Source organism: Dermacentor albipictus, chromosome 1, assembly GCF_038994185.2.
Source record: "Dermacentor albipictus isolate Rhodes 1998 colony chromosome 1, USDA_Dalb.pri_finalv2, whole genome shotgun sequence".
Classification (NCBI taxonomy): Eukaryota; Metazoa; Arthropoda; class Arachnida; order Ixodida; family Ixodidae; genus Dermacentor; species Dermacentor albipictus.
Window position 1 is genome coordinate 120,865,793 of NC_091821.1, and position 23,780 is coordinate 120,889,572.

Here is a 23,780-nt window from a genome sequence, read left to right on the forward strand (position 1 = left end):
GAGAGAAAGGGTAAAATTGGTCAAGAAGAAACAGGCCTACATAGACACAGTAAGGGTAAAAGCAGACCAATTCAGGCTGGTACTTGCAAACAAATATGCAGCCTTAGAACAGAGAGATGATGATGATGACATAGAGGTAATGAATGAAACCATAACTAGGCTGGCTTCCGAAGCAGCAGTTGAAGTCGGAGGTAAGACACCAAGGCAACCAGTAAGTAAGCCCGCCCAAGTAATAAAGGACCTAATAAAGAAACGACAAAGAATGAAATTTCTGTCCAACTCAAGAAATTTGAGATAGAATTCGCGGAACTGTCAAAACTAATCAACAAGGAGAAAATAAGAGATATTCGAAATTATAACGTGAGAAAGACTGAGGAAGCAGTAAAAAATAGATGCAGCCTGAAATTAGTGAGAAGAAAACTTGGCATAGGGCAATCCAAGATGTATGCACTGAAAGATAAGCAAGGTAATATTATCAGCAATAATAAAAGCAGCAGAAGGATTCTACACTGACCTGTACATTACCCGGAACAGCAACGGTACCTCCATTCGAAGTAATAATGAACTGTTACTAGGGCTCCTTCTATAACTAGTGCGAAAGAGAACACATATTTAAAATTTTATTATGATCAGCATCAAAAAATCACCGGAGTTGCCCTGTAAAAGCTCGATCACTATATTCCCACTCTTTGCTTGGCCATTTGCCAAGTTCTTCCTCGACTCTTGTTACTATATTTGCTGTAGCCAACGATATCCCCGGGCTCCCCGCTTGCCATGGCTGGCCGAACCGCATCGAAGCTCTTCATATAGAGTTTCTCAAACTATGGCTCTTCTATAATATGTATTTTTGCTGTTTACAACGGCTGGAGACAGCAGTGGCGTGTTGTAGTTCACGATTAAAAAGGAAAGTTCCCAAAATTGCTTTTGTTTTACTACTTTTTAACTGTAACCCCATCACGGCTCCTTTACTTACCGCCGTACGTGTGATTTGTTTGCTTCTGGCGCTATACTGGTTATACGATTTTACTAGTCGGGCAACATGGATGCCCGCCATATTTGCGTGTTATGCTGACAGTTCTGTCGTCTGCAAAAAGGTAATTGTAGTTTGTTTATGTATTAAATTCACTGGATTGTTTTGTGTTAACACAAAAAAATTCAGCGAAGGAGGCTGCGTCTCGTAGCTTCAAGGCAATAAACCTGATATTGTTGTTTTCGTCTGTATGCACATTGTAACTCGTTGGTTGCTCGCGCGCAGTCTTCACACGGAACTTCGAGCCTCATAGTTGTTGTCGTTGTCGTTATTCGTCATATTAACCTTGTTCATTTAAGCAGAAGTGCTACAATGTGTGATCAGGTTGTTGAAGAAGCCTTAGGCCAAGTGTCTGACGATGACGAATTTTTCCAAGACATCGACATCTTGCAAAACCATGGCATCAATGTCGCCGATATCAAGAAGCTCAAGACAGCCGGCATCTGCACAATCAAAGGCGTACAGATGACTACTCGGAAGAAGCTGTGCGGAATCAAAGGTATCTCTGAAGCAAAAGTGGACAAAATCAAAGAGATAGTGGCCAAAGTAGCCGAAGGAGCAGGTTTCCTGACAGCGCTTGAAGTCAGCGAGAAACGGCGCTACGTGTTCAGAATCTCGACAGGAAGTAAAGAGCTCGACAAGTTGATGGGCGGCGGAGTCGAAAGCATGGCGATTACAGAAGTGTTTGGCGAGTTCCGCACTGGGAAAACTCAGCTCTCTCATACACTCTGCGTCACCTGCCAGCTGCCAGGCGAGAATGGCTACACCGGAGGGAAGGCAATTTTCATCGACACTGAGAATACTTTTCGTCCCGACCGGCTGCGCAGCATCGCCGATCGGTTTGACCTCGACCATTCAGCCATGCTAGAGAACGTTCTTTACGCACGTGCCTTCACAAGTGAACACCAGATGGAAATGCTGGACCAAGTAGCGGCAAAGTTTCATGAAGAGGCCGGTGTTTACAAGTTGCTCGTAATCGACTCGATCATGGCTCTTTTTCGAGTTGATTTCAGTGGTCGTGGCGAACTGGCCGACAGGCAACAAAAACTGGCGCAAATGCTGTCCAAGCTTCAGAAGATTTCGGAAGAATACAATGTGGCCATATTCATCACCAATCAGATGACTGCTGATCCAGGAGCAGCCATGAGTTTTCAGGCCGATCCCAAAAAACCAATTGGAGGACATATCTTGGCACATGCTTCGACAACCCGCATAGCACTGCGCAAAGGCCGTGGTGAAGCACGTATCGCAAAAATTTATGACAGCCCAGATCAACCAGAGAATGAGGCAACATTTGCTATTACGCCTGGTGGCATTGCAGATGTCTCGGAGTAGAACACTGCTCAAGTACTGTTTGTTGGCACACGTAGACGTCCAATGCAGTTCGTCTGTTTTATTATTTGTTTTTATTATTTATTCGTGGCATTTACTGGGAAAAGTTTCCATAATTGTTTGTGACTAAATAAAATTTATGCATGTCTCACTATCACATGTAGTTGTTTTATTTGAGAGGTGTGCTGTTTCAAAACTGCGTGCTACTGTTTTCACTTTGCCTACAGTTAGCAGTGCAACCACAGTGGCCACACTGAACTGTCACAGTTCAGGATAGAATGTGAAATGCACGTAGTTGTTGATAAAATTATATCACCAGCACAGCAAAACTGTTGGTGGAAAACTTGCACTAACACATAAATAGTATGATTTTCATTACAGAGCTCAAGTAATGGCATAGTTTATTTTAACTTACAGTGTGCAATGTTTAGGGCACAAACTCTGCAGACGTGTTCGGTGATAATGGTTTTATCTCCAGTTTCCACTGATCTTTTTGTAGGTTGGTGTTTAAATTTGGCTGTTCTTGATTCGTTTGCTTAACTGTGATATTATCAACTTGTTTTAAAACGACCACATCATTGCAACTTCATGAAGAATTGGAAAGTAAAAGTGCTGCAGCATAGCAGTGACAGGTATTCTGGTACTTACAGCAAGGCTGGGATTTTGAGGTGTCTTGGCACCACTTTATAGTTCAGGTTGAAGACAGGTTGAGTGCCGTACCTGCAAACCAAAAATACAACAAACAAATTGCAACACACTTTGTAGTGTATTGTCTATTTTGTGCGTACATTTCCTGCTCTGTGTACTTTAGTATTTTGAGCTCTCCAGTGTTGTACCAAGGGGAAGATTCAGGGTAGCTGCAAGGGAGTGGCCCTCATCAAAGCATACAGAGAACCAGGATCGGTGTGTGTCTGCGTGTGTGTGTGTGAGTGGGCGGGTGGGTGTGGTAAGGGGGGGATTATTGTATTCTCGATACTGTCATTGCTGATGTGCCGGCATGTCTTGTTGAGGGGGCCTGGGCTCCGATGGCCCTCCCCCTCTGAATCCGCTAATAGTTGTATCAGTGTAGCATTTGTAGGGACCACACAGTATATGTTATTCCATCATTCCACTATTCCACACATTATTCTGCAAAAATAATCTTGCCACTTTTTTTTTTTCTCCGGCTTGTAAAGCATTGTGGTAGTGTGTAGTGTCAAGAACTTCTTAATTTGTAGATTTAATATTTTGAATTTCGAACCTGTTGTGAACTTTTGAGAGAATTCAGAAGTACAATATTTTCTGAGGTGCTAGCTCATGAAATGCCACTGCAATGAAATGTGATATACATTGTCAATTGTTCATGATATGACCAATTGTTGACACTGTTCCAGATTTATAAAAAAATTGTCAAAGTACGTGCTCACAAAAATTGAAATGTGTTAATTGCCACAGTATGCAACCAAGCTTGAAAAACCTAATATAGACTAATCACTAAAATTAGATTTAAGCCAGAGATCTTCTACCTATAGTATGTATCCATTTCTCTGCAAAGAACCACTGCTACATGTGTGCCTTGTGTGGTCCATCCTTGGCACAGCACTTCAGTGGAGGTTGATCACTGAAACTATTGCAAGAAATGCATGCTGTTGAAACTGTTTCATACCATGTTGTCTACTGCTTCTAACTATTCACTGCAGAGCTTAGAACAGTAAATAGTTCTTGACAGCAATGAAGACAACTTTTTTTTTCACTCTCCATATTTTTGTTATAATTTTGATAGCTGCACCACTTTAAAAGGCCCTTAATAACTATGAAACATTTCCGAAGAAAAAACATGGTGATAAAATTCTTACTTGAGGCTTGTTAGACAGCAGCAAATTTGTTCTTCAGTTGTGTAAACGGTCTCATACTAATTATATTGTTTTGAATGTCATTATGTTTGTGGAGACAATCATTTGTACTGTGTAACAGTCACAATAGGTTTCCAGTGCATTTTATTTGTATTCTCATAGAGAGTAGTATTTATTTGTATGTTAGGTCTTGTTTCACTACATAATCAGGAAGGTAGCATATAAAACATGAGAGCAGGACAGACTACAATAAGGATGTAACATTTGAACTTATGTTTCAGTTGAGAGGGCATAAAATCTTTCTTTTAGAACTGGCGCACAGGTTTTATAAATTCTGAAATTTTTGCTCATTGAGTTTGTAGTGGCATGCTTGCATAAAAAAAGAAAAGAAGAAACACGTGGCAGTGTCCCTAGTTGCTGTGTCTTATTAGTGCAGCGGCAAATAAGCAGATGTTGCCCCCACCCCCTGTCTTTATCCACTAAGGACTTCTTAAGTCCCTGTACTTGCAACTTAAGGCGCATTGCACCGTAAGCCAAAGTAAGTGAATTGGCACAAATATGCAGACTGGCAGTCTGTATCTGTACGCATGTAGTGTATACAAAGACTGATTGGTTTACTGTCTTTTACTTTGAACTATGTGTGCTGTCACCCTTTTATTGAGTGAAAGAAGATCAATGTTTATTTCTCTCTTTCTTTGTGGTTAAACTCAAGCCCTGGCTCGTCTGAAGGGCAGACGGAAGCGTTGGTATGTCTTCGACCAGCACAGCTGCTGTTTGCATTCCTACAAGAGCGACTTGGATGCTGCAGCAAGAAAGCCTCCGTTATTCAGCATCGACCTCCGTAATGCTGCCATTTCCTTCCTAGTGGATGAGGAAAACTGCTTTGTCATTCAGTGAGTGACTCTCTTTGTACTTCATTTCCAAAGCTGCATAACAGCAGGAGTGGGGAGTTCTTGAGGCTCAGTATGGGGAACTTGAAAGACGTTGAATCATGACGAGATTGAGTTAGCAGGGCTTGACTATTTGGCCTTCAGGTTATTGAGGGGTAGTGTCCTAAGTTGTTGCTGACCCTTGTGGCTTGTTCGGAAGCTACAGTGAATGCCTCATGTTGAAAACACATCTGAAAAAAAAAAAAAAGTTGACTTAAGCTCTACAGAGCCCATTGGATAGTGGGCCTTATATAGTCTACTCAGAAAGGCTGAATTTACTTGAATGCATTTGTGAACAAAAGGCATGTACAAGCTAGAATTTTGCTTCAGCTTTTCTTTAGATTCCTAAATATAACTGGATGTGCAGGTGGTACTGAGCTTTATGAAGAACCTGCAGCTTATAGTAGTACTGATACAAAATTTTTGTCTCGTTTTTTGGTTTTTTCATTAAAGGATAATGGTAATCCAATTGATTATGGTATGAAGCCTCAATTCCTACAAAGCATAACAACTGGTTAATTAAGATCATCAAGTATGGTGCAGGTCCAGGTCCCCTTCGTTGCATCAGGAAAATTGGGAAGTAAAGGTTGCATGGTATCATAAACCACTGATGCACACGTCATTTAGCTCAGTGCAGTGGTCACAGGCTGCACCATGACTGTGTCACTGAAAGCTGAGTTTATTAGCCACTTTATAGGATAATGTGAGAGAGAAGCACACCAAGTTTCCCGAGAAGTGGCAACAAAGGATCAGGGGACGTATTCTCGGTCAGTTGATTTGGCGATATCCCTTTGAGTGTGCACTTATTGGATGCTTGAGCACTATATCACATGAAGGCGATAGTTTCGCCGAAAGTAATTGTCCAAGAATATGTCCCCTGGCTTATCCATTGTCAAATGGAGAGAAGCACAGAGTTAGAAGGAAAAAAATTGTCTATCTGGTAGTGCCAACATGGTCATGGTGCTGCTTGCAAGCACTGTACTGGCTGATTGACACACGCATCAGCACTTTTTAATGTACCACATGATTATCATCATCATCATCACCAGCCTATTTTATGTCGTCCACTGCAGGACGAAGGCAATCTGCAGTGGATCCCTGTAATTGCAGATCCCTGCGATCTGCAATTACCCCTGTCCTGCGCAACCGATTCCAACTAGCACCTGCAAATTTCCTAATTTCGTCGCACCACCTAGTCTTCTGTCGTCCTCTACTGTGCTTTCCTTTTCTTGGTACCCATTCTGTCACCCTAATGGTCCAACAGTTATCTAATGTGCGCATTACATGACCTGCCCAGCGCCATTTTTTTTTTCTCTCTTAATGTCTATTAGAATATCGTCTATACCCATTTGCTCTTTGATCCAAACCGCTCTCTTTCTGTCTCTTAAAGTTATGCCTAGCATTCTTTGTTCCATCGCTCTTTGCGCGGTCCTTAACTTGTTCTTAAGCTTCTTTGTCAGTCTCCAAGTCTCCCCGCAGGGGCGTCTGCGTAAGCAGGCGTTTGGTGTGTTGCGACACCACGTACCCGAGCACACAAGGGTTGGACCCTCCCGCGTGTAGCTGTGCGCGGCTTAGCCGTGTCCGGGGAAAGGGGGATACTGGAGGTTGAGCCGATGCTGGGTGTTCGGACCTTTAAGGCCCCCCGGCGGAGGCAACACACCTCTTTGGCCTCTGCTTCACGTAGACGGCACCCCCGAACTGACCCACCCGGGGGACATCGGCAGTCGCCTTTTCCTGTCCTCCTCTCCAATCTTCGTCTTTCTCTCTTGCCTTTTTCATCTTTCCTGTCCTCTCATCACTTCTCCTCACTTCCTAGTTTCCCGGCGGCAAGGCTTAACCTTGCGTAGCTAGCCAGCCTTGGTTATGCTGTATTCGGTTATAGCAGCGATGTACGGCTGGCGTTGGCAGGGTTTCTCTAGCACGAACTCCTGTCACATCCCCCTGTTGGGCTCCATGGTGGGTGGTCGGCATCGCGGCCGAAAACCCTACTGTACTTATGGACAACGCTTTTCCTAAACTCCCTGATCGCCCTCACAAACGAGGGCGCACCGAAGATCTCTTTCAGTTTTTCAGACGACAAGTCCAGAACTTTCCTAGATATCATGTGATTCACTCAGAAAATTCAGACAAACTAGTGCGTAACATTTCACCTGTTCCTTCTTTCGAAGTCTTTAACTGAAGTTTTTGGAACAGGATATAAGGCGTCGAGAATGACAAGTGGTGATCTTCTCTTGGAGCTCCACGATACGAAGCAGTACGAGAAACTGCCGAAACTTGTCTCATTTGGGGAGACCCAAATAACAGTAACTCCGCACCGTACCATGAACACCACCCACGGCGTTGTCTCGGACGCTGACGTGCTAGAGCTCACTGAAGCTGAACTCTTGGAGGGCTTCAGCGAACAGAATGTCATAAATGTTAAGCGAATTAAGATGAGGCAAGATGGTAAAGAGATCAAGACGAAACACCTGATACTCACTTTCGGTTCAAGTGTCCTCCCCGAGTCCATCGAGGCCGGTTATATCAAACTTCGTGTTAGGCCATACGTGCCCAATCCTCTTAGATTCTTTAAGTGCCAAAGATTCGGCCACAGTTCACAGAACTGCCGAGGCCAGCTGACATGTGCCAAGTGCAGTGACAATGAACATTCCTCCGAAACATGCCAGAACGCTCCACATGGTGTCAACTGTGATGGCGAGCATGCCGCATACTCGCGGTCCTGCCCGTCCTGGAAAAGAGAAAAGGAGATTGTGACAAAGTCAAAGAAAACATATCTTTCAAAGAGGCACGTAGGCGGGTGTCATACCTGTCTAAGAGCAGCTTTGCCAATGTGGCGCGTAAGGGGGCAGCGTCACAACGGCCTCCAGCGGCTGTCCGACCCACAGGCAGCGAGTCGGCAGTTACGCCATCTGCCCCCGGGGCGTTTGCAGCTAGCGCTGCTCCGTTAACACAGCAGAGGGGACCATCGACCCTGAAGGTGGGCGCAGCCGAGGCTGCCCCAACCTCCGAGGCCCCTTCCAGCACTGGCAACGGCCAGCGCAGCCAAATCCCTCAGGGAGCCCCAACGACCTCCGGGCTGGTGGGCGCAGGGGTGACTCTCTCGGAAAACCTCGCGCTCGCAAGAGCGCTTGTCCGGCGTCTCTGTAACCTGAGGCATCACTTCTGTTTCCGTAAACACAGCACCAATTTTCTTTAAATATGGATACACAAATCATCCAATGGAATGTCAGAGGGCTTCTCAGGAATCTTGATGATGTGCGAGAACTCATCCATAAACACAATCCAAAAGTGCTGTGTTTACAGGAAACACACTTAAAACCAAAACACACAAATTTTCTTCGACAGCACATTACTTTTCGCAAAGATCGCGATGATGCTATTGCATCATCGGGCGGTGTTGCAATTATAATTAAAAAAAGCATAGCCTGTCAACGTTTACAGCTATGAACGGCCCTTGAGGCAGTGGTGGTTCGAGTTATTCTGCTAAACAAACTGATCACTATTTGCTCACTTTATATACCCCCACATTATAAACTAAGCAAACATGAATTTCAATCCTTTATAGATGAATTTCCAAAACCCTATGTTGTTCTTGGCGATTTCAATGCACATAACTACCTGTGGGGCGACCCTCATATAGATGCGTGAGGACGTCTTGTCGAACAGTTCCTTTTTTCTTCTGGTGCGTGTCTGTTGAATAAGAAGGAACACACATATTACTCTCTTGCAAACAGAAGCTATTCTTCCATAGATCTTAGCATAGTCTCTTCATCTGTACTGCCTGAACTTGAATGGGAAGTTACTGACAACCGTTATGGCAGCGACCACTTCCCTATACTGCTAAGATCACCGAAAGAAAACGAATATCCACCACACGCTCCTAGGTGGAAGATTGAGACAGCTGATTGGGAGAAATTTCGATCTCTTACTAGTATCTCATGGGCTGACCTGTCTTCGTTAGGAATTGATGCTGCAGTCGAGTTCTTTACAGCATTCATAATAGATGTCGCATCTAAATGCATATCAGAAGTAAAAGGCTTGGCCTGCAAACGGCGTGTCCCATGGTGGAACGACGATTGTAGGATAGCTCGTGAAAAACAGAACAGGGCGTGGGGGTTGCTACGCGCTTCTCCCACTGCGGAGAATCTTAGCAACTTTAAAAAAGTAAAATTCCAAGGCAGGCGAACCCGCCGACAGGCCAGACGAGAAAGTTGGCAGAAGTTTCTATGGAGTATTAACTCGTGCAGAGATGAGGCGAAAGCCTGGAACAGGGTCAATAGGATAAGAGGGCGACAAGCATATGCACTCCCTTTGGTAAACACAGAAGGCGATACCCTACAAGATCAGGCGGACTCACTTGGGGAGCACTTCGAGAGCGTGTCAAGTGCCAACCATTACTCGCAATCCTTTCTGAAATATAAACAAATCGAAGAATGTAAGCCACTCATGAGAAAATGTCAACAGAATGAACCATACAACTGTCCTTTTAGCATTGCCGAGTTGAGAGGTGCCTTGAGCGTATGCAAGAGCTCTGCACAGGGATTTGACAGAATCATGTATGAAATGATCAAAAACTTACATAAAGACATCCAAGAAACACTAGTCACAATTTTCAACACCATTTGGGCTGCGGGATACCTCCCGACTGCATGGAAAAAAGCCATTGTGATCCCGGTTTTGAAACAAGGCATACGCTTTTTCCATGTCCAGAAATACAGATAAGAAAGATTGCTTGAGCACGAAGGCATTGCGAATGCTCGCTTCGATGCGCACAAGATGGTCGGTTGTAGATCGCCCTTCCTGAAAACCACATTGAAATGGGTCAAGCATTTTACTGGATTCTAGGAGATGCATGAGACGGCGATTGATCATTTCTTCAAATACCTTACAAAGGCAACTTGTCAAGGCTATCGGGCGGTAACTTGCCACTGAGGAAGGATCTACGACACAACCTGGCAGTACTGAATCCTGCGCGATCTTTCCGCGCTAGGTATCCGCAGCAATATGTTAAATACTATAGAGAACCTAGAGAACCGTACCTAGAGAACCTACCTAGAAGAGAAGCTACCTAGAGAACCGTACATTTCGAGTGAAAATAGGTCCTGCACTGCCGCGTACATTTATACAGGAAACTGGGGTACCCCATGGTGGCGTACTCAGCTGCATGCTCTATGTCGTAAAGACGAACACGCTTCGTGCATCTTTACCACCAGCTATTTTCTATTCCGTCTACGTAGACGATATACAAATAGGTTTCAAATCCTGCAACCTCATAGTCTGCGAGAGACAGGTACAGCATGGTTTGAACAAGGTGTCACAGTGGGCAGAGAAAAATGGATTTAAAATCAATCCTCACAAGAGTTCTTGTGTTCTGTTTACAAGAAAGAGAGGCCTGGTTCCGGATCCTTGCTTAGAACTGTGTGGACAACAGATACCTGTAAACAAAGAACACAAATTTCTAGGTGTTATACTTGACAATAGACTCACTTTCATCCCACACATTAAACATCTTAAAGAAAAATGTCTGAAAACAATGAACCTAATGAAACTTCTATCGCAGAATACGTGGGGTAGTGACAGGACGTGCCTAATGAATCTCTATAAGAGCCTGATTCGGTCACGATTAGATTATGGTGCCGTGATCTATCATTCTGCCACCCCGAGCGCGCTAAAGATGCTAGATCCGGTCCACCATCTAGGAATCCGCTTAGCCACCGGCGCTTTCAGAACAAGTCCCATTGAAAGTTTATACGTAGAATCAAATGAGTGGTCACTTCATCTGCAGAGAACATACATCAGCCAAACATATTTTCTGAAAGTGCACTCTAATCCTCAACATCCGTGTTTTAATACCGTTAATGATATGACATATTCTACACTCTTTCGGAATCGTCCCTCCGTAAGGCAACCTTTCTCGCTGCGTGTGAGGGAGCTTAGTGTTGAAATGGATGTCCCAATCCTCAAACATCGCCTAATGCCTCCAGCTAAGCTGCTACCTCCTTGGGAGTGGCAGATGATACAATGTGATATATCTTTCATGCAAGTTACAAAACACGCTCCAGAGATTGAAATACAAATGCATTTCCGGGAACTCCAGTACAAACACTCCTGTACGGAGTTCTACACAGACGCATAAAAGTCACGCGAGGGGGTGTCCTATGCAGCCGTCGGCCCATCCTTCTCGGAATCTGATGTACTGCATCCGGAAACGAGCATCTTTACGGCTGAGGCCTACGCACTGCTGTCAGCCGTAAAGCATATAAATAAATCACAACTCCAGAAATCAGTTATATATACGGACTCCCTCAGTGTTGTGAAGGCCTTGATGTCTTTCTGTAATCACAAAAATCTAGTATTTAATGAACTCTACTCCGCACTGTGTAAAGCATACATATCTAACCAACATGTGATTATATGCTGGGTGCCTGAACATAGGGGCATCGAGGGAAACATTCTAGCTGACCAGATGGCCACATCAATTTCATTGCATGTAGTTAATCCTACTGCTTCGGTCCCTGTCACAGACCTGAAGCCTTTGTTAAGAAGGAAACTACGAAACCACTGGCGACGCATGTGGGACGAAGAAATAAATAATAAACTGCATGTAATAAAGCCACAATTAGGTAGGTTTCTGGCCTCCTTTAACAAAATCCCGCCGGACAGATGTCCTATTCTGCCGTCTAAGAATAGGACACACTTTTGACACACATAACTTTTTACTCACGAGAAACGAGCCTCCAACCTGTGGTAGATGCGGGGAGAGGCTGACCGTCCTCCACATCCTACTGGAGTGTCGGGAAGCCGAATCTGAAAGAAGGAAACATTTTCTCTTAGCATACCGGCAGCACATCCCCCTTCATCCTGTTATGTTACTTGGTCCAGAACCACTCTTTGACACCAACGCCATCCTAGGTTTTTTGAAAGATGTTGTATTGCATGTTATTAGCCCCACACGTTCGTAGCGCTTCCTCTCTTCAGAGGATGCCGCTGTGATAATTATTTTGAATAGCACATGCCTCTAGGCCCTTGTGGTTCAAGGGCTCTGGCGAGGCAGTAGTGCTGTAAGCAATTTAGCATCTCGCATATTTCAAACAATGCATCATTCTTCTACGATGGATTTTAATGTTCATAGTATTCGTCATTAGTCATCGTCATAATTATGTAGTACGTAGATTTTACGCACTTTACAGCGACTATTTTTAGGCCACTTTACAGCCAAGTCACATCTTCCATAATACATCAACATTACCACTTGTCATGGCGCTCTTTGGCCAAACCTGGCCCTTGCGCCACAAAACCCCACACATCATCATCATCATCACTCTCCAAGTCTCTGCCCCCTATGTCAGCACTGGCAAAATGCACTGATTGTACACTTTTCTTTTCAATGATAACGGTAAACTCTGAGTTAGGAACTCACGATGTCTGCCCTATGCAATCCACCCCATTTTTATTCTTCTGTGAATTTCCCTCTCATGGGCATGATTCCCTGTGATTAGTTGAGCTAGGTAAACATACTCCTTCACAGACTCTAGAGGCTGACTTGCAATCTTGAACTCTTGTTCCCTTGCCTGGTTATTCATCATTATCTTTGTCTTCTGCATATTAATCTTCAACCCCACTCTTACACTCTCCCTGTTAAGGTCCTCAATCATTTGTTGTAACTCGTTCACAGTGTTGCTGAATAGAACAATCTCATCGGCAAACCGAATGTTGCTGAGGTATTTGCCGTCGATCTTTACTCCTAAACTTTCCCAGTTTAATAGCTTGAATACTTCTTCCAGGCATGCAGTGAATAGCATTCGAGAGATTGTGTCTCCTTGCGTGACCCGTTTCTTTATAGGTATATTGCCCAAGATATTGCCCCAAATATTGCCCAAGATATTTACGCAAGCGTCCTGTACACCTTGATTACGCAATGCTTCTATGACTGCTGGTATCTCTACTGAATCAAATGCCTTTTCGTAATCTGTGAAAGCCATATAGAGAGGCTTATTGTACTCGTCGGATTTCTCCATAACCTGATTGATGACATGGATGTGATCCATTGTAGGGTATCTCTTTCTGAAGCCAGCCTGTTCCCTTGGTTGACTTAAGTCCAGTGTTGCCCTTATTCTATTGGAGAGATTATTTTGGTAAATATTTTATATAATACAGGGAGTAAGCTAATGGGCTTATAAGTTTTCAATTCTTTAATGTCTCCCTTTTTGTGGATTAGTATAATGTTTGCATTCTTCCAGTTTTCTGGGACCCTTGCCGTCGATAGACACTTCGTATGGAGAGCTGCCAGTTTTCCTAGCATTATGTCTCCTCCATCTTTGATTAAATCGACTGTTATTCCATCCTCTCCTGTCGCTTTTCCCGTTTCATGCCTTGCAAGGCCCTTCTGACCTCATCTCTAGTTGTAGGAGGAGTTTCTGTATGCTATTCATTATTGCTTCGAATAGAGTACTCATGAGTCCTCTGGGTATTGTACAGGTCACTATAGAATTCTTCCGCTGCTTTATTATACCTTTGAGATTGCTGATGATATTACCCTGCTTATTTTTCAGTGCATACATCTTGGTTTGTCCTATGCCAAGTTTCCTTCTCACTGATTTCGGGCTGTGTCCATTTTTTATGGCTTCTGCAGTCTTTCTCACATTATAATTTCGAATATCACTTATTTTCCTTTTGTTGATCTGTTTTGACAGTTCCATGAATTCTACCTTATCTCTTGAGTTGGACACTTCCATTATCTGTTGTTTCTTTATTGGGTCCTTTGTTACTTGGGAGAGCTTGCCTACTGGTTGCCTTGATGCCTTGCCTCCCACTTCAGTTGCTGGCTCTGAAGCCAGCCTCATTACGGTTTCATTCATTACCTCTTTGTCATCATCTTCATCTCTCTGTTCTAAGGCTGCATGTTTGTTTGCAAGTACCAGCCTAAATTTGTCTGATTTTACCCTTACTGCCTCCCCTGCTTCAAGCCTGAACCGACACAGCATTAGTATGTGTTTTGAACTTGGTCACATTAAAAGATTGCATAATTAATGGTTTGTAGTATGTGTGAGGAATTGATTGATAGGGTTTAATGTTCAACAGCAGCACACAGGCTGTGGGAGATGCTATAGTGGAAAGCTCTGAGTTAATTTTAATCACACTTGAGTTCTTTAATGTGCACTTAAAGCAAAGCACATGAGAATTTTCGCATTCCACTCCCCATCGAAATGTGGCCGTGGCGACTGGGAACCGAACCCGTGACTTTGTGTTTAGCAGCAGAATGCCATAGCTACTGAACCACCATTGTGGGTGCATGCTCGAGGAATTGAAGTCTCATTCCATAATTACTGTGTTGGTATAGCTGTGTATTAAAACAAAAAAAAAAGTATGACACAAGGGTCTTGTGCCAATAATATTTTATGTTTACCTAAATAAATTTAGGTTGGCTTTAATGTGGTTGAAATTAAGTATGAACCAAGTTCAAGTAGGAGTCAACTTTTGTAGTTAATGATCATTTGTGTTTGTTTGTAATGAGCAGTGCAATATAAACGATTGTAATACCTATGATATAGGCTATTGCTATTTCGTTTGCATACATTGGTTCTTTTTTGGTTCCAGGACATGGTACACACAAATTTGCATTTATTGGTGCTCTTTTGGCTCCAGGACATGGTACACTCAAACATATTAGCAGTTTCTGCATTGTAAAGGAGGCTTTATCTCTGACTCTGGTTTTTATGCTGCTTTTCTGTTGAGTCGAATTTGCTGACTTCTTTGAAGTCAGTCACATTTACCAAAGTCATATCACTTCTGGAAAATATCGGGAACCTCTTATTTCAAGGACTTATAATCACTTTCTATTTTAATTACTGAAAATGACATATCATGATAGTTTTGTAAGGCCAAGGTTGTAGCATTACAGCGCAATAAAAAAGCCTGGGTAAATATTCCTTAATTTATTATTGCATTTAATGTAATGTTTATGATATATGCTACATTACAATGTACTCAGCACTGTTACCTTATGCAAGTTTAAAAAGTATAAAGGGCGACTAAAGAGAAACACTAACCTCCATATTCTAAAGCGATTCTTGACTCAAACCTCTTTCTCCATTCCACCAAGTTGAGCACAGCATCACCTCTTGACTGAAGAAGACACTGTGCTTCTGAAGAATTGCTGGGGAGTTGTCAGTGAAGCGCAGTGACCACTTCAGTCAAGGGGCATTGTTGCCGCCAAGTTGTTTAAGTCAAGGTGGAGTATTGAGTAAAGGGACGATCTAGAATACGGGGTAAATTAGTTTGATCTGGTGAAGCATCTTCTCCAGACTTGATTTGTATTCATTAGAGGTAAATAGTTAGGTTGTTAGTGGAGAGAAGGGAGCACAGTTTCTCGTTTTAAATTTCACACCGTTACTACAACTCCAGTGTGTTAGTATGATGCCACAGATTTCAAAGTATATTTGTATGTCTGTGTTGTTTTTATTCATAAAAAGCACTCAGAACTCATTTGGTGTAGCCCTTGGTTCTTTTAGAATGCAATACGATCCTTGTTTATCAATAAACTATTAGCTATTCCCAAGCATAAATTGTCCAAATCTCATAATATGCCAAGGAGCTAGCAAGGAAACTTGGGGCTTACCTTTCGTTTTTGCATATTTTTTGGCATACTAAGATTCTGCTCATGGCAAATTGATCTTTCTGGAGCTTTGAAAGGTATAAGTTACCCCATAAACTTACCATTCCTTTTTAGTCTCCCTTTAAGAGTTTATAACATAATATTTTACTTGTAGAAAACTTCAAGGTGCCCGTTTTCAGTTTCAGTTCAGGCAAGAGAAATTGTGCAGTGTGTTTCAGCGACAATTATCTCCGGTTATTAAAGGTCATGTTTTGAGGCAAGACGAGAATTCTTGCTGCCTGGGATTTCTAGCATTTGCAGACACCGTAAATTGCGCAATAATCACCTCTAAAGTCATCATCATCATCATCACCGTCATCTTTTATTCAGGAGAAAGGATCATATAGAACTCTGTGCAAACATCTGGATCCGTAGCCAACAGCTAGTTGGAAGCCATTCGATATGGTATACATTGTTAAAAAATACAAGCAGGTCATAAAGTGGGTATTCTGAATTGATTTCTTTAGTACACATATTTCAACTGCTGATTTGAAGCTGGTTAGTGTTTTTATTTTTTTATTTATTTAGTAATACTGCAGGCTAATACTTTGGCCCAAGCAGGAGGGGCTTTTCATCAAACAAAAAGAAAGTACAGACAAGTGTAAACAATGTTGCATAATATGAACATAATGCATAAGAAGAAGCGCGGATCATACTGCAACATCGTTAAAACTAATAAAAATGCTTTGCCAATGCAGCCATGTAATCATTTGGCTCAAGTATACCAACGGGAAGTGAATTCCACTCACTCACTCTTCGAGGGAAACAAACATACTTGTAAGCTTTTGTTCTAGCGAAAATTGGCGCAAGCAAATATTCGTGACTGTGTCATGTTCTTCTTGTAGTAGGCCGACATACAGAAGTGGGTAATGGCATATTGTTTTTTCGAGAAAGAGTATTGTGTAGTAGTACAAGGTGATTAGTTTTTCTGCATGTTTGTAGCGTCTGTGTTCTGGTTTGTAAAATTAATGAGAACGGGGAATGTTTCCTGGCATATTTTCCATATATAAATCTCACAGCTTTTCTCTGGACTTGCTCGAGTTCTATAACGTCCTTTTTAGTGTAAGGGTCCCAGACTTCAGCAGCATCTCCTAATTTAGATCTCACTATTGCATCGTAGGTTAATATTTTAATTCTTATGAGCGCGTGTTTAAGCTTTCTCCTTACAAACCATAGTTTAATGCCACTGAGCAAATATCTGAGATATGTGTTGATCATGTAAGTTTATTGGTAAGAGTAGTGCCAAGATATTTATATTTTTCGACTTTGGGAACGGTTCTGTTTTCAAACTGGTAATGAAATTTGCTGAGAGATTTTTTTCTTGTTCCACTTAAAAGTATGTTTCTGTTTTTCCGCATCGAGCTTCATTCCCCAATTCGAACACTAGTCAGTGATTGCTACAAGGCAACTCTGCAACACATCATGATCATCATGGAACACAATTTCCTTGAATATAACGCAGTCATCTGCATATAACTGAACGGATACATTATCAGAAATAACATCAATCAAATCATTAACATAAATTAGATATAACAATTGCTCTAACACACTGCCTTGAGGAACTCCTGAGGTGACCTGACAGGCACTAGAAGTATAATTTCTAATTTCAGCAAACTGTTCTCTATCTTTAAGAAAAGCACAAATCCACTGTATAATACCCAAAGGAAGTTGAATTTTTCCTAATTTGTATAGTAGTAACTTTCCATGGGGAACCCTATCAAATGCTTTGCTATAGTCCAGAAAGAGCATATCTATTTGTCCGGATAAATGAATTATTTGGGAAAGTTCATGCACGATTATTACTAGTTAGTTGAGTCACAGTGGCGAGAATTTTCTGTAGCCGTGCTGAAAAGGTGATAGTAGTATGTTCCAATAGCTTGCAACATGTGTTAGGAATAGATAGAGGCCAGTAGTTTGAAACTGTTAGATGGTCTCCTTTCTTGTGTACCAGCGCAACACACACATTGCACCATTCAGCCGGTGTTTCTCCTAATATTAAAGATAACTGAAAAAAATTTGAAATAAATTCAGATATATGTTCAGAATATCGCCTCAGGAAAGCAATGGGAATGTTATCAGAAGCAGCAGATTTTTTTATACTTATATTTAGCAGGAACACATCGATGCCCTTGCGAATGATTAAAATGTTACCTACGGGCTACATGTGCTTTAAAAGCTCAATCTGATCTCACCCTGCAAACACGCTTTGAAAATAAACATTAAAGTGTTCTGCCACTACTGTGCACTTCCTCTATTTCAATTGTGCTTATGTTAATGCTCTCTATCTTCTATTTCCTTGTCTTAGGTGTAACCAAACCTTTTTAGGATCACTAGAAAGAAATTCTTCAATATTCGTGCTATAGAACTTATCTCTGGCCAAGTTTACCTTTGTTAGTAATTCTTGTTTCAGCACACAATCTGTGGGGTCATGGTCATCCTTTGGTTCCTCTTTCTCAGTCTTTTAATTTTACATTTGGCTTGGATAGTATCTTGATTTATCTGAGGATCCAGCCATTGTTTTCGAACGCTTTTAAAGGGACAAACTCTTCAGTACAGTACTTTACAGTATCCTGAAATCATTGCCATGAAAGCTCAACATTATTAGCAATTATTTTAAAATGTGTATATGGATAATATTTGACTGTTACATCATCGGCCTTAATGAAGTCTCTAATTGCTTTTACAATACTATGATTTCGGTGCTTCTTTGCTGGAACATCGCAGCGAAAAGAGATAAGCTTGTGATCTGATATACCAGGCTCGACCGCTGTTGTTCTGCCAAAAAAACATATTTCACTGAGGAACAGAAGATACAGAATATTATTTCTCTGGGTATCATTACTAGTAACCTGCTGGAGGCTAAGATCGAACATAATGTATGCCGCCAAGTCACCAGAAACCAACGAACCATAATATAAGGGATTCCATATTAAACATGGCTGATTAAAGTCACCTGTTATTATCATGTTTTTTTCCTCTCAGTCTTACGGGATGACCATACAATTTGTGCATATATGAGTCATCAGCATCCGGAACCCGATATACACAACACAAAAAAACAACAGTCCCCAGATAGACACCTTCAAGCACAAACTTTCATGTCTTATGATTTGATCTGCGACTGTTACACGAACTCCGGACTTCGTTATGACTGCAATGCCGCGACCACGAGAATCCCTATCTGTTCTATGCAGGTGATAGTTCGGTGGAACGATTTCATTGTCGCGAATGGCTTCATGCAACCACGTTTCCGAAATGACACAAACAAGGGGATCATATAACAAAAGCAAATCTTCTAGCTTATCTGTTTTATTTACAATACTTATGGCACTGAATGAAAGAAGCCGGAGCTGATGAGCCTGCAAGCATTAGCTTTCAGTTGCTGAGCAGTTCATTCCATAATTTTGTTTGCAGCGCGGTGAGCTGTCAGTTGCAGAAATGTTTTTGCGGGAGGCATCATCCCAAGAAGAATACTGGTCATCAATTTGGAGCTTGTCATGTATCAGCTGGACCTTCTTTTCGCTATCTTTATCTGCCTTCACGCTCTTCTTAAGCAGTTTGCATTTCCGTCGCTTCTCTGCGCAGTAATCACCCCGGATAGAAATATCTGTCCCTCTTAGCTTGTATGCGTTCTGCATGACTGCATGTTTTTCCACGCAGTCCTGAAAATACACAATAATTGGCTTGCCCTCTGGGCTCTTCCCTAGCCTATGTATTCTAGCCACCGTCGAACAGCTCACACCCATTTTTTTTCCAGAAACACGTCGTTTATAACTTTGTCATATAACAATGATGCAGTTTTATTGTGAATTTCTTGAATGCCAAAAAACAATCACTATTGACCACCTACTGCAATCTTCTAGGTGAATCAGCTTACCTTGCTGTAATTTAAGTGTCTCTTCCATTTTGCCTACAGTTGTGACCAAGCTAGCAGCTGCGCTCGTATTTGCTTTTACGCTTTCTTACAACTGAGTAAAACGCTTCTCAAAACTATTGACAGCTTTTTCTCTAGTTTCAAGGCGCATTTTCAAGGATGCGCTATCATCTCTTACTGCCTGTTGTCCATCCATCACTGATTGAAACATTTCTTCAACAGTTGGTCCAGGATTCTCCTTGACGTCACCACACATCATCAACTCGCAGAAACTAAAACAACCATAAGCTATATATATACTAACTTTGGGACACGGCATAACCACTAAAAACCTATTATCACTACGCACCGAACAGTTGCAACCAACGTGTATAAAGAAGACACATTGCGTGGTGAATGACCTGCGCCAAACGCTTTTGCCGTACCCACTGAAAATTCTTGGGTGTAGTAGAGTCTTTATAGGGGGAGTGGCTGGTGACGTCACGTATCCATAGCGTGGGTAAAGGGGTGGGTCGGTAATCACGCTATGTCACCGAGCTTCATCGCTGATGTCGTTGAAGGCATGTCCACTTGGTACAAGCCTTGAGGCTGCCACCAACTTTTAGATATACATTCCCAAAATCTGACATGAAATACATTGGTGTTCCACGTAGCTTTGTCTTGCACTGTGTTGTGAATGCTCTTCAGGAGTCTATCATCTCTTACTGCCTGTTGTCCATCCATCACTGATTGAAACATTTCTTCAACAGTTGGTCCAGGATTCTCCTTGACGTCACCACACATCATCAACTCGCAGAAACTAAAACAACCATAAGCTATATATATACTAACTTTGGGACGCGGCATAACCGGACACGGCAAAATGTATTGGAATGCCAATACATTTTGCCACAAGTTAGGGGATGCATACTGTCTAAAAACTAGTGCTAGTTTTAGAATAACATGCCTTGAGCACTGGCATGCCTCAGTTCCACAGTTGTGACATGTGCACCAAAGTTAGTAACTACAAAGTTAATGTGAATTTTGATTAAAGGGACAGTAAAGGGCAAATACTAAGTCGACGTGGACTGTTTAAATATCATTCCAGAAACCTCGCAACGCTTGTTTCGTGCCAAGAAAAGACTTAGCTTAAGAGAAAATTGCATCTGAAGGGTCTGAATACCTTTTTCAAAATTTAGATCTCCTGCCACCCAACCGGGGGAGTGGTGACAATGCATACGTCATCACCACCCTTTGCTGCCGTCGGTGAGTAAAACGGTGCCCGATAGACGGCGGCACTAAGCCAAGACAGAGTGGTGGATTCGCCGCTGCAGCTGCTTTTCGTTCAACTGGCACAGACCATTCGGGCATCGCACAACATCACATGGAAGTGCAATTCTTCGCTCTGCAGTTTGTGCGAGTTTCGCGAGCCACAAAACCAGCGCAGCACCACGTGATAATGAAACTACTGAAACGTGAAAGCGTGGGCAGTGCAGAGTCGAGCGAAAACGAAACCTTTCGATCGCCCGCGTCGTTGTCAAGGAAAATTTCAATGAGTTCTTTTTTCTAAAAATGAAATAGAACTGAAGAAGTAGCATTTTATTTCGTCTTGAAATATAATACAAGGATGTTTTTTGCAACAAGTGGTTGAGTACCAGTGAGAGAATTTAAATGAGGAGGGCTTTCGTCAGCGGGCAAGTACTTGAATGTTCTGGGGGAGTCACTAATCATGTCCTGCATATAGCTCAATTTATCAATTATTAAGACCTTGTTCACGATAATATTAACGCCTTAGAAATTCTCAAGCAGTTATTTATCACTTTAGCTTGACTTAATATTTGCCTTTAGTGTCCCTTTAACTGAAGAACATGCTGGCAGCACAAATTATAATGCCTGCCTCTGTATGAATCTTAGTAGCAAAAATTATCTTGTTTTGGATCCCTTACATTTGGTAATTAGAAACAGTCGTTGCTGAAAGCACACATATGGTTGACTAGAACAAGCATGCACAATCCCACCATAGGCCATCTTACCTAGGGCTATCATGTAATGTCATCAAAATAGGATGTTGCATGCTTTTCGGAGCCTAGGGGTAGCTGGCGCTATATCCACAGGTTTAGCTACACTATGCCTGCGTCATCGAGGGGCTCCACAACATTCCTCTATAACACCAGCTGATGAGCATAGCAATGAAATGGAGAAGAGTTTTACTGCTTTCAGCTTCTGTAACCTTGATATTGCCTCAAAATTGCAAAGGACCTTCTGGGCGAATGTTCGTTGAACAGTACCTCTGTATAAATAGTTTTCTGGCAGCTATGGCTCATGGAGGCCGATAAGCCAGGGGTTGTGAAAATTCACACACTAAAGCCATGAGCTTAGGAAGGCTGCTATATAATTCACAATACACCCTATTCATAATGTGCAAGTGTGCTTCTCTGCACTGCACATTCACCCAACTAATGGCAGCACCAGTCATCGCTCAAATGATGAAGTCCTAGCTGCACATGCTGGGCCTTGTCTCTTGTGCATGGTTTCATCACAAGAACCACGTCTACATTTTCCATGTCAAAAATGTACAAGCAAACTGTTCTTTTATGCCCTCTTTGTAAAAATGCCTGCACTGCCATTGGTCGGGAAAACTGCCATGCAGGAAGTCTGTTATTGAGCAGCTAATGCAAGGCTTTTTTGCACAAGCACCACATTCATGGCAGCCTTAATAAATTGTATGTAGCTTACTAAGGATTGAATGGGGGCACTTGCCGTGGTCTTGCTTGCCATGTTCGGTCTTGCAGTTTAATGATAGCTTTTCGTTCTTTCTTTGCCTCTCTCTTGCTAAGCTCTGGAGCCAAGGAGTACGTCTTTGTGGCTGGAAACCATGAGTCAATGATGGCATGGGTCATGGCCCTACAGGTAATTGTGCCTTTTTTCTCTCAGTATTGCAGCATAGAAAACTGTGTTGGTGATTTTGCTATATGTAGTCTCACTCTTATAGGAGTCTGTCAGAGTGTCTTATTTTGTAGTCAAGTTTATTTCGAAGAAAAAAATTGTTGCATTGTGTCACATATAGTTAAATAAACTGTTAGATGTTTGCACTTGACAACTATTGCTCCCTTGGCATTTCTTTTTTATGTAGAAACTGCAGCAATCATTACTGTGGCAAGAAAAATTACTGTTGCACGTAAGCATATAATGCCTTTAGTTCTGCAAATTCTCTGTTTCTTGAGGAGCCTCAGCAGCATGTGTTGCTAAAGTGTTCTTAAATAAAAGAAAAACTTTTTTTCTGCCAAGCAGCTAGGAAGCCAATGCAGTAAGGTGTACGTAGGCAACTTATGAGGCAACACCCAATATTTCACAAAATGTGGGTTCCTTGGACAATAGGTCACAGCAAAGAGGGGACCGGAAAGGTTAGCATTAATTAGTTTCACCAAGGGGTTAAAAAATGGCTGTGGCTTAGCTAAGGTTAAGCCCAGGATGTGAAGCATACTAGCCTTTATTTTAGTTGTTGAACCACTGTTTAGCCTGGTGAACTGCTGTTGCTTGGCTATATTTGGTTCGGCTAGACGAAGAAACAACTCATGCAGGCGAGCGCACAAGCTGAGACCCGGCTATGTAGCTACGCGGCCTCAAGCGAGCGCACGAGTCGAGCCTCCGCTTTTGCAGCTGTTATGACGTCATATGGTAGCTACGTGGCGGCGCACGGTGCAGCAAGGAAGAGCGTGGTTGTGCGGCTAGTATGCTTCGCATAATATAATCAGTGGTCATGCAAATGTTAATGCTTTCTCGTGCATATTAATGGCACATCCTATATTAGGCACTTCCATGCTGTTTCTGCTGGCATATGTGCAAAAAGCTTCTTTTTATCCTTCAATTTTTTTAAAGCGTTTAAGTGTTAAGCACAGTAGACTAAGGCAAACACAAAGGGGCCTTGGAAATCAGTTTATCAGAAGTGCAGCTTGACAGCAGCTGGCTGAACCTGTAAGAGACTAAACAAAGCTCACCATCTTATCACATTACCAGATAATTTACCTTAACACAGTTTATTTTGACACATTCACTGCAGCCTGCGACATGGGTGAGTCACAGCAGTTGTTCCCTCTGTGTCGCTGTGCAGGGCTTATTTTGCAGTGTGCAAGTGACATCTTTCCTA

At 42.3% G+C, this 23,780-nt stretch overlaps 2 protein-coding genes across 9 annotated transcripts in view; both read left to right on the forward strand.

Annotated features, from left to right (window-relative positions):
• Positions 1 to 23,780, forward strand: part of LOC135904829 (uncharacterized) — an 809,532-nt gene that overhangs the window by 100,579 nt on the left and 685,173 nt on the right. For 7 of the 8 annotated variants that reach the window (XM_065435817.2, XM_065435820.2, XM_065435818.2 and 4 more), the window contains 2 exons: positions 4,907 to 5,087; positions 22,471 to 22,543. In XM_065435817.2, the coding sequence (XP_065291889.1) occupies positions 4,907 to 5,087; positions 22,471 to 22,543 (254 nt within the window). Of the gene's footprint in view, positions 1 to 1,038; positions 1,095 to 4,906; positions 5,088 to 22,470; positions 22,544 to 23,780 lie in introns of those variants that run through there. The other variant, XM_065435821.1, reaches the window with a different exon arrangement.
• On the forward strand, positions 1,105 to 2,516 carry LOC135904830 (meiotic recombination protein DMC1/LIM15 homolog). Its single transcript, XM_065435822.1, has one exon. The coding sequence runs from the start codon at positions 1,343 to 1,345 to the stop codon at positions 2,363 to 2,365; it is 1,023 nt and encodes a 340-aa protein (XP_065291894.1). The 5' UTR covers positions 1,105 to 1,342; the 3' UTR covers positions 2,366 to 2,516.

Excerpts from the sequence above, each read along its gene's own strand:
- LOC135904830 (XM_065435822.1), top strand. The coding sequence starts at position 1,343 with ATGTGTGATCAGGTTGTTGAAGAAGCCTTAGGCCAAGTGTCTGACGAT.